General features: G+C 49.4%; 1 protein-coding gene across 1 annotated transcript; it reads left to right on the forward strand.

Moving 5' to 3' along the window:
* The first annotated feature begins 1,454 nt into the window (after positions 1 to 1,454).
* LOC125630283 (uncharacterized) lies at positions 1,455 to 3,829 on the forward strand. The gene is made up of 2 exons (XM_048835993.2): positions 1,455 to 2,598; positions 3,187 to 3,829. Exons 1-2 carry the CDS (start codon positions 2,016 to 2,018, stop codon positions 3,705 to 3,707), a joined length of 1,104 nt encoding a protein of 367 aa, XP_048691950.1. The 5' UTR covers positions 1,455 to 2,015; the 3' UTR covers positions 3,708 to 3,829.
* The last annotated feature ends 7,425 nt before the right edge of the window (positions 3,830 to 11,254 follow it).

The raw sequence follows: 11,254 nt of genomic DNA on the forward strand, positions 1-11,254 counted from the left end.
ATAAGCCATGGAGCTGAAAGAGAAAGAGACCCTAGTAAAGGAGGAGGAGAGGAAGTATAATCTGGACATGATGGCAAAAAATGGACAGATCCCACCATCACCAGCCTCTCCCTCCACTCAAGGAACCCTCAGCTCGGACAAGTTGTGCCCTGAATACAAGGAAACAGACTGCACTGAAGACTGTTACCACTGTTGGGGACACTGGGGCATGGCCACTAGGTAACTCGAGGGGATGGAAGACCACGAGTGTCGATGAAGCCTCCTCGCACTAGGCCCAGGTGTCCTTGGCCCCCCTCCTGCCTGGAGGCACTCGCAGCAGCTCTGCGTACTAGGCCCAAGTGTCCTTGGCCCCCCCCGCCTGGAGGCACACACAGCAGTTATGCTGAGAATCTGCAACAATATGTTGCAGAGTCAGACTGCCTGAAACTAAGCAAGGCCAAACAGGGGAGATATGGAAGAACAATGCTGAATAAAGCAGCTTTATGTATAGTTTAACAAATGATACAGAGAATCAGGGAACTAGCTGGGAACTGGATTGGCTGGCTATATGGATACTTGGGGCAGCTTGCTATTGGATAAGTATGCTGGGAAAAAGGATGTATAAAAGCCTGTGTAACTTCCTGCTCCGTTGTGCAGGATTTGAGATTTTATTCTCCCTGTACCTTTTTGCAGCTGCAAATAAACTTTTCTGCTTCTCCACCCCATTGTGATTATTGGGTGTAGCACACCGGGTAACGAACCACTCAAGCTGTTGTTCAGCCTCTCGGCACCGGGTGCCGGCAACACCACTGAAAACCTTGCCACTTTTGAAAGTCTATGTGAGGTTCTAAGGACATCCCCGCACTGATTGCAAAACTCTCTGGTAAAGCTTTGAATGTGTTCAATGAAATGCAGATGGAGGAAGCTTTGAGATATTCTGAATTTTAAAAAGCTGTTTTGAAAAGGTTTCAAATTACTCTTGAACTGTGTATGGTAAAGTTTAGAGCTTGTCTTCACCACGGGGGTAAGTCGACTTAAGTTATGCTACTCCAGCTACATGAATAATATAGCTGGAGTTGACATAGCCTAGGTTGACTTATCCTGGTGTCTTCACTGTACTGCATCGACAGGAGATGCTCTTCCCTTACTCTTCTCAGAGAGCTGAAATATGGGGTTGACCGGAAAGTGCTCTGCCGTTGATTTAGCAGGCCTTCACTAGACCCGCTAAATCAATCCCTGCTGCATTGATTGCAGCAGTGTGGATCTCCCCAGAGTGGAGACTTAGGAATCTCAAGGAAAGTGCTGGCATAAGTCATAGTGAATATGCTTATGTGTGACCTAATGAGAAAATGGGTAACGGGGTTTGACGGTGGTTAGGAATATATTATAGGATAAATCTTTACATTCTGTGCAAATTATGGCTGTTCTGGCTGATACCTTTGTGCAAGCCCAGATGTTCAATGAGTGCAAGCCACACAAGGAGGGGTACAAACCCAGTGTAAAGGGGGGATCCTGTTTTATTCCTGGGAAGGAGGGTGGTTGGGAGCCTGGGCAGCCCCCCCCCCCAACCAATCATTCCTCTCCTGGAAATCGCCATCACAAACTTCCTGTAAAGGAGACGGGTCCAAGAAGGTGTTTCCAATGTAACGTCACTGACTACCTGAAAAATCAGTGCTCTAGGCCCTGGTCTACACTAGGACTTTAGGTCGAATTTAGCAGCGTTAAATCGATGTAAACCTGCACCCGTCCACACAATGAAGCCCTTTATTTCGACTTAAAGGGCTCTTAAAATCGATTTCCTTACTCCACCCCTGACAAGTGGATTAGCACTTAAATCGACCTTGCCGGCTCGAATTTGGGGTACTGTGGACACAATTCGACGGTATTGGCCTCCGGGAGCTATCCCAGAGTGCTCCATTGTGACCGCTCTGGACAGCACTCTCAACTCAGATGCACTGGCCAGGTAGACAGGAAAAGAACCGCAAACTTTTAAATCTCATTTCCTGTTTGGCCAGCGTGGCAAGCTGCAGGTGACCATGCAGAGCTCATCAGCAGAGGTGACCATGATGGAGTCCCAGAATCGCAAAAGAGCTCCAGCATGGACCGAACGGGAGGTACGGGATCTGATCGCTGTTTGGGGAGAGGAATCCGTGCTATCAGAACTCCGTTCCAGTTTTCGAAATGCCAAAACCTTTGTCAAAATCTCCCAGGGCATGAAGGACAGAGGCCATAACAGGGACCCGAAGCAGTGCCGCGTGAAACTGAAGGAGCTGAGGCAAGCCTACCAGAAAACCAGAGAGGCAAATGGCCGCTCCGGGTCAGAGCCCCAAACATGCCGCTTCTATGATGAGCTGCATGCCATTTTAGGGGGTTCAGCCACCACTACCCCAGCTGTGTTGTTTGACTCCTTCAATGGAGATGGAGGCAATACAGAAGCAGGTTTTGGGGACGAAGAAGATGATGATGATGATGAGGTTGTAGATAGCTCACAGCAAGCAAGCGGAGAAACCGGTTTTCCCGACAGCCAGGAACTGTTTCTCACCCTGGACCTGGAGCCAGTACTCCCCGAACCCACCCAAGGCTGCCTCCTGGACCCAGCAGGCGGAGAAGGGACCTCTGGTGAGTGTACCTTTTAAAATACTATCCATAGTTTAAAAGCAAGCATGTGAAAGGATTACTTTGCCCTGGCATTCGCGGTTCTCCTAGATGTACTCCTAAAGCCTTTGCAAAAGGTTTCTGGGGAGGGCAGCCTTATTGCGTCCTTCATGGTAGGACACTTTACCACTCCAGGCCAGTAACACGTACTCGGGAATCATTGTAGAACAAAGCATTGCAGTGTATGTTTGCTGGCATTCAAACAACATCCGTTCTTTATCTCTCTGTGTTATCCTCAGGAGAGTGAGATATAATTCATGGTCACCTGGTTGAAATAGAGTGTTTTTCTTCAGGGGACATTCAGAGGAGCCCATTCCTGCTGGGCTGTTTGCCTGTGGCTAAACAGAAATGTTCCCCGCTGTTAGCCACAGGGAGGGGGGAAGGTTGAGGGGGTAGCCACACGGTGGGGGGAGGCAAAATGCGACCTTGTAACGAAAGCACATGTGCTATGTATGTAATGTTAACAGCAAGGTTTACCCTGAAAGAGTGTAGCCACTGTTTTATAAAATGTGTCTTTTTAAATACCGCTGTCCCTTTTTTTTTCTCCACCAGCTGCATGTGTTTCAATGATCACAGGATCTTCTCCTTCCCAGAGCCTAGTGAAGCTTAGAAAGAAAAAAAAACGCACTCGCGATGAAATGTTCTCTGAGCTCATGCTGTCCTCCCACACTGACAGAGCACAGACGAATGCGTGGAGGCAAATAATGTCAGAGTGCAGGAAAGCACAAAATGACCAGGAGGAGAGGTGGTGGGCTGAAGAGAGTAAGTGGCGGGCTGAAGAGAGGGCTGAAGCTCAAATGTGGCGGCAGCGTGATGAGAGGAGGCAGGATTCAATGCTGAGGCTGCTGGAGGACCAAACCAGTATGCTCCAGTGTATGGTTGAGCTGCAGCAAAGGCAGCTGGAGCACAGACTGCCACTGCAGCCCCTCTGTAACCAACCGCCCTCCTCCCCAAGTTCCATAGCCTCCACACCCAGACGCCCAAGAACGCGGTGCGGGGGCCTCCGGCCAACCAGCCACTCCACCACAGAGGATTGCCCAAAAAAAAGAAGGCTGTCATTCAATAAATTTTAAAGTTGTAAACTTTTAAAGTGCTGTGCTTAAAGTGCTGTGTGGCATTTTCCTTCCCTCCTCCACCACCCCTCCTGGGCTACCTTGGTAGTCATCCCCCTATTTGTGTGAGGAATGAATAAAGAATGCATGAATGTGAAGCAACAATGACTTTATTGCCTCTGCAAGCGGTGATTGAAGGGAGGAGGGGCGGGTGGTTACTTACAGGACAGTAGAGTGAACCAAGAGGCTGGGGGTTTCATCAAGGAGAAACAAACAGAACTTTCACACCGTAGCCTGGCCAGTCATGAAACTGGTTTTCAAAGCTTCTCTGATGCGTACCGCGCCCTCCTGTGCTCTTCTAACCGCCCTGGTGTCTGGCTGCGCGTAACCAGCAGCCAGGCGATTTGCCTCAACCTCCCACCCCGCCATAAACATCTCCCCCTTACTCTCACAGATATTGTGGAGCACACAGCAAGCAGTAATAACAGTGGGAATATTGGTTTTGCTGAGGTCTAAGCGAGTCAGTAAACTGCGCCAGCGCGCCTTTAAACGTCCAAATGCACATTCTACCACCATTCTGCACTTGCTCAGCCTGTAGTTGAACAGCTCCTGACTACTGTCCAGGCTGCCTGTGTACGGCTTCATGAGCCATGGCATTAAGGGGTAGGCTGGGTCCCCAAGGATACATATAGGCATTTCAACATCCCCAACAGTTATTTTCTGGTCTGGGAATAAAGTCCCTTCCTGCAGCTTTTGAAACAGACCAGAGTTCCTGAAGATGCGAGCGTCATGTACCTTTCCCGGCCATCCCACGTTGATGTTGGTGAAACGTCCCTTGTGATCCACCAGAGCTTGCAGCACTATCGAAAAGTACCCCTTGCGGTTTATGTACTCGGCGGCTTGGTGCTCCGGTGCCAAGATAGGGATATGGGTTCCATCTATGGCCCCACCACAGTTAGGGAATCCCATTGCAGCAAAGCCATCCACTATGACCTGCACATTTCCCAGGGTCACTACCCTTGATATCAGCAGATCTTTGATTGCGTGGGCTACTTGCATCACAGCAGCCCCCACAGTAGATTTGCCCACTCCAAATTGATTCCCAACTGACCGGTAGCTGTCTGGCATTGCAAGCTTCCACAGGGCTATCGCCACTCGCTTCTCAACTGTGAGGGCTGCTCTCATCTTGGTATTCATGCACTTCAGGACAGGGGAAAGCAAGTCACAAAGTTCCATGAAAGTGCCCTTACGCATGCGAAAGTTTCGCAGCCACTGGGAATCGTCCCAGACCTGCAACACTATGTGGTCCCACCAGTCTGTGCTTGTTTCCCGAGCCCAGAATCGGCGTTCCACAGCATGAACCTGCCCCATTAGCACCATGATGCATGCATTGGCAGGGCCCATGCTTTCAGAGAAATCTGTGTCCATGTCCTGATCACTCACGTGACCGCGCTGATGTCGCCTCCTCGCCCGGTATCGCTTTGCGAGGTTCTGGTGCTGCATATACTGCTGGATAATGCGTGTGGTGTTTAATGTGCTCCTAATTGCCAAAGTGAGCTGAGCGGCCTCCATGCTTGCCTTGGTATGGCGTCCACACAGAAAAAAGGCGCAGAACGATTGTCTGCCGTTGCTCTGACGGAGGGAGGGGCGACTGACGACACGGCTTACAGGGTTGGCTTCAGGGAGCTAAAATCAACAAAGGGGGTGTCTTTACATCAAGGAGTATTTCAGGCAGGACTTCACGGAGGGTTCCAATAAGAAATGGTGCACCTAAGTTATTGTTCTTATTGGAACAAGGAGGTTAGCCTGGCCTCTGATTGATACATGGCTAGATTTACCTCGCTGCACCTTCTCTGTGAGTGACTGCAGTGTGACCTAGAGGAATGAGTCCCCTAGACAGGGGAGGAGGCAAATGCGTACAAAACAAATCTGGTCTATTTCTTGTTTTGATCCACTCCATCTATCTTTTACATCTTTGGCTGGCAGCAGACGGTGCAGAAGGACTGCATGCCATCCACATCTCATGGCTGCTCGGCAGAAGATGGTACAGTACGACTGCTAGCCATCCTCATCTCTTGCCTGCCTGGCAGAAGATGGTACAGTACAACTGCTAGCAATCCGTATCGCCTGCCTGTTCACCATAAGACGGTTCAATAGGACTGACTGCAGCACTAAAGAGAATGACCTGGTCAAGTCACTCCAAATTTAGTCCCTGCGCCCATGTCTGCCCAGGCGCTCCCAGCCGACGTGGCCAGGAGCACCTCGGACACGACGAGGATGACTACCAGTTGTACTGCACCGTCTGCTGCCAGAAGGCAAGGGGTTGCTGCTACTGTGTAGCAAAGCCATACCGCATCTGCCAGCACCCAGGAGACATACGGTGATGGTTACCTGAGCGGGCTCCATGCTTGCCGTGGTATGGCGTCTGCACAGGTAACTCAGGAAAAAAGGAGCGAAACGATTGTCTGCCCTTGCTTTCACGGAGGGAGGGAGGGAACGGGGGCCTGACGTTATGTACCCAGAACCACCCGCGACAATGTTTTAGCCCCATCAGGCATTGGGATCTCAACCCAGAATTCCAATGGGCAGCGGAGACTGCGGGAACTGTGGGATAGCTATCCACAGTGCAACGCTCCGGAAGTTGACTCTAGCCTCGGTACTGTGGAAGCACTCCGCCGAGTTAATGCACTTAATGCACTTAGAGCATTTTCTGTGGGGACACACACACACGAATATATAAAACCGATTTCCAAAAAACCGACTTCTATAAATTCGACCTTATTCCGTAGTGTAGACATACCCTAAGCTAAAAGAAAGTAACCCCCCTCCAACCCATATTAATACAACTGTCCTTAAACACACAAACTCCAGCAGTACCTACAGTCCACTTGACAAGTTTTGTGAGGACTGACCCTGTGGGAGTAGATATGAAATTTATTAAAACTGCCAGAGTAAATAATCTTTGCACAGATCTCTCTGGTCAAGGGAAGTGTGGTCCAAAAGAGTGACATGTTACTTGACCAAGAAGTGAAGCTTCTGGCAGTAGGAGGACATAAGATTCCTGTACTTTTAGCCAAGGTGCACGAAGTTGGGAGAGGTTTCCTAAACTGCTTGGCTGCTCAAACTGCGGCGATAGGAGCATGGGGAATTTTGCTGCCTGTCTTGATCAATCACCTCCCGTTTCTCTATACTCCCTCTCCCTCCATATACAAAGGGGAGACAAAGTAAGTCAGGAAGCCATAGCTGCAGAAGCATCTGCCTCCCTCTCCTCAAAAGACGTCATTATTGCCTGATCAGGTCAGTTGGAGAGGGTGGTAGCTGCTTCTGCAAAGAGAGTCAGGAAGCCATAGCTTCAGCCAGCTGCTTCCCCGCCTTCGGGATCCTACTTCCAGAGAAGGTGGAAGTACAAACCTCTCATTATGCGATGCTCGCTGTATCTCAACATAGCTCTGCAACTGGGAACATACAACCTAGAAACCCATTTCATGCAGCAACCACACCACTTCTGCGTAAGGGAAATGAGAATGAGACAGCTTTGTACCATATATACTGCTCCCTAACCCCCATGGTATAACGCATTTTATGCAATTCACTTGCATGCTGCACTGTGCACCATGCACCCTGTATGGCAATTTTCACCCTGTGTTACATACCATGCACCCCATTTATTCAGATTCAGCTAATACTGGTGAAAGTTTGATTTTTTTTTAATTGTGGTGTCAGTTCGTCAGCACAAATTCCAATAATCATTGTGTCACTCCTGTGCACTGCCTTGCCAGTTGCCCTCAGAAAAGATTCCAAACTCTGTATTTGAAAAGACAAAAGAGAAAGAAATTCAAAAGAAACTAAGTGTTGGTGCATACAGTTTGAAGGGAAAGGAGAAAGGCAAATCATCCATTTGGAATACATTCAGATTTCTTATGAATGAAAACGGAGATACTGTGGCTGGATATGTTTCATCTGTTGCATGCAAAAAGGTCTGTGCTTTTACTAGCTATAAAACTGGTGCTTCAAACTTATTTAAATAAAAACGTAGACCGGAGTCAGGATTCAGTTTTCTGAAGATATTCACCAAGAAATCTGCCACTGTCACACAAGACCCGAAGACAACTGTGACTCAGGAATTAATTACGTTTATAGAAACAGACATAAGACCTTTCAAGATAGTCAGCAGCGAGGGATTCCTTGCATAGTCTCAATGTTTCACTAACATGGGTGTCAAATATGGTCAAATGGATACATGTGTGCTAATACCACATTCCACAACATTAGCCTGGCATGCTGCACTTGTGACAGAAGAAAAAAGAAAAATCTCCACAGAGCTGAAAACATTCTTGGCACAGTGGGTGGGGGAGTTACCCTCAATCTGTGGAGGGATGACTACAGAAAGTAGTATTTGGGAGTAACTGTTCATTACATAGAGCCACAACAGTTCAGAATGGCGGAGCAGGTGCTTTGTGTGGCTCAATTTGAGAGCAGGAAACCAAAAACTGCAGAGAATATTCCTTCAGCTGTTACTCAAGCACTCAGAAGATTTGCTTTACATAGCATTACCAACCAGATGGCTTTCGTTATGGACCGGAGAGCAAATGTGGTTGCAGCCCTCAGTCCTATGTGTGAATAAGTTACTTAATGCACATTATAAACACCATACTTGAGAACACTACCACACCAGAAAACCAGAAAGAGGAAGCAGTAAAAAACAGTTTCTCACCTTTTGTAACTGTTGTTCTTTGAGATGTGTTGCTCATACCTATTCCAATTAGGTGTGTGACTGTCTGAAAACTTTTCCCCAGCAGCTACCCGTCGGACTGGCTGTGGAGCTCCCTGGAGTGGCGCTGGTAGGCGCTCTATATACGACCCAGCCGGCCTGACCCCCCTTCAGTTCCTTCTTGCTGGCTACTCCGACAGAGAGGGAGGTGGGGGGGGATGGAATAGATATGAGCAACACATCTCGAAGAACAAGTTACAAAAGGTGAGTAACTGTTTTTTCTTCTTCGAGTGCTTGCTCATATCAGTTCCAGTTAGGCGACTTGCAAGCCTTACCTAGAAGGTGGGGTCGGAGTCAAGGTATTACCGACTGAAGTACCGCTCTGCCGAAGGCCGCATCGTTTCTAGACTGGTGGATGATGGCATAGTGTGACGTGAAAGTATGCACAGAAGACCACATCGCAGCCCTGCAGATTTCCTGGAGACATACTTGGGCTAGAAAGGCTGCCGACAAGGCCTGTGCCCTCGTGGAGTGAGCTGTGATGGCAGGCGGAGGAACCTTCACCAAATCCTAACAGGTGTGGATACAAGCTGTGATCCAGGAGGAGATACACTGGGACGAGACTGGCAATCCCTTCATCTGCTCTGCTATAGTAATGAACAACTGGGTTGTCTTTCGGAATGGCTTTATGCGCTCGATATAGAAGGCGAATGCTCTCCTAACATCCAGTGAGTGCAGCTGTTGTTCCTGAAGGCTGTTGTGTGGCTTTGGATAAAAGACTGGCAGGAAGATGTCCTGGCTAATATGGAAGAGGGACACCACCTTGGGAAGGAAAGCTGGATGAGGTCTAAGTTGTACCGTGTCTTTATGAAAGATCATGTACGGCGGCTCAGAGGTGAGGGCCTTCAGCTCAGACACGCGTCGTGCTGAGGTGATAGCCACCAAAAAAGCTACTTTCCAAGACAGGTAGAGGAGTGAGCAAGAAGCTAAAGGCTCAAAGAGAGAGCCCATGAGGCGGGAGAGGAGTAGGTTAACATCCCAGACCAGGATGGGGGGGCTTCACTGGGGGATGTATCTTCTCCAGGCCTTTCAGGAAACGTCCCCAATGGGGTGAACAAACACGGAACACCCAGAATCGCCTGGGTGAAAGGCCAAGATGTCCACAAGGTGGACCTTGAGGGAACCAAATGCCAGACGCTGGTCCTTTAGGCACCAGCTGGAGAACCTCTTCCATTTCACCCTGTGTGTGGCCCTAGTAGACGGCTTGTAGCTTTCCAGAAGTACCTGCCTCACTGGATCCAAACAGGCAAGCTCTGCCTGATTCAGCCACGGGTCCTCCAGTGCATGAGGTGGAGAGACTGAAGGTCTGGGTGAAGAAGGCGACCGTGGTCCCGTTTAATGAGGTCAGGAGTGAGAGGTAGCCTTATCTGTCACTGGACCGACAAAGGCTGGGGCCACCAAAATGACATCCGCCTTGTTCCTGCGGACTTTGAGAAGCACTTTGTGGATCAGCGGGAATGGTGGGAAGGCATATAGCAGCTGTCCGGACCATGGAATCATGAATACACCTGCGACTGAGCCTGGGCTGTGACTGCTGAAGGAGCAAAAGGTTGGGCACTTCCTGTTGGCCCGCATGGTGAACAGGTTGATGTGGGGAAACCTCCAACTGCAGAAGACTGAGTGAATGATGTCCGGGCGAATTGACCACTCGTGTGAGGAAGTGTCTGCTCAGACTGTCCGCCAGCACGTTCTGAACGCCCAGCAGGTGTGAAGCCTGGAGAAGGATGGAGTGGGCTAAGCAAAAATCCCACAGCAGGAGGGCTTCCTGACAGAGAGGAGACGAGCGGGCTCTGCCTTGCTTGTTTATATAAAATATAGCCATGGTGTTGTCCATCAACACTGCTATGTAGTGGCCCTGCAAGCGAGTCAGAAAAGCTTGGCAGGCGAGGCGGATCGCCCTGAGTTATTTGACGTAGATATGTAGAGCCAGTTCCTCTACTTGCCACTGGCCCCGAGTTGTCAGGCTTCCCAGATGCGCTCCCCAGCCCAGTGCGGATGTGTCTGTGACTAAGGTTATCTCAAGTGCTTATATACAAATGCAAAAAGCCTTGGAAACAAGCAGGGAGAACTGGAGGTCCTGGTGATGTCAAGGAACTATGACGTGATCGGAATAACAGAGACTTGGTGGGATAACTCACATGACTGGAGTACTGTCATGGATGGTTATAAACTGTTCAGGAAGGACAGGCAGGGCAGAAAAGGTGGGGGAGTAGCACTGTATGTAAGGGAGCAGTATGACTGTTCAGAGCTCCGGTACGAAACTGCAGAAAAACCTGAGTGTCTCTGAATTAAGTTTAGAAGTGTGTGCAACAAGAGTGATGTAGTGGTGGGAGTCTGCTATAGACCACCGGACCAGGGGGATGAGGTAGATGCGGCTTTCTTCCGGCAGCTCACAGAAGCTACTAGATCGCATGCCCTGATTCTCATGGGTGACTTTAATTTTCCTGATATCTGCTGGGAGAGCAATACAGCGGTGCATAGACAATCCAGGAAGTTTTTGGAAAGCGTAGGGGACAATTTCCTGGCGCAAGTGCTAGAGGAGCCAACTAGGGGGGGCGCTTTTCTTGACCTGCTGCTCACAAACCGGGTAGAATTAGTGGGGGAAGCAAAAGTGGTTGGGAATCTGGGAGGCAGTGACCATGAGTTGGTTGAGTTCAGGATCCTGACACAGGGAAGAAAGGTAAGCAGCACGATACGGACCCTGGACTTCAGGAAAGCAGACTTCGACTCCCTCAGGGAACGGATGGCCAGGATCCCCTGGGGGACTAACTTGAAGGGGAAAGGAGTCCAGGAGAGC

Source organism: Caretta caretta, chromosome 1, assembly GCF_965140235.1.
Source record: "Caretta caretta isolate rCarCar2 chromosome 1, rCarCar1.hap1, whole genome shotgun sequence".
NCBI lineage: Eukaryota > Metazoa > Chordata > Testudines > Cheloniidae > Caretta > Caretta caretta.

Bases quoted from the DNA above. Each gene is read 5' to 3' on its own strand.
- LOC125630283 (XM_048835993.2), top strand. From the start codon at position 2,016: ATGCAGAGCTCATCAGCAGAGGTGACCATGATGGAGTCCCAGAATCGC. The intron at 2,599-3,186 runs GTGAGTGTACCT...TTTCTCCACCAG, and splicing joins AGGCGGAGAAGGGACCTCTG to CTGCATGTGTTTCAATGATC.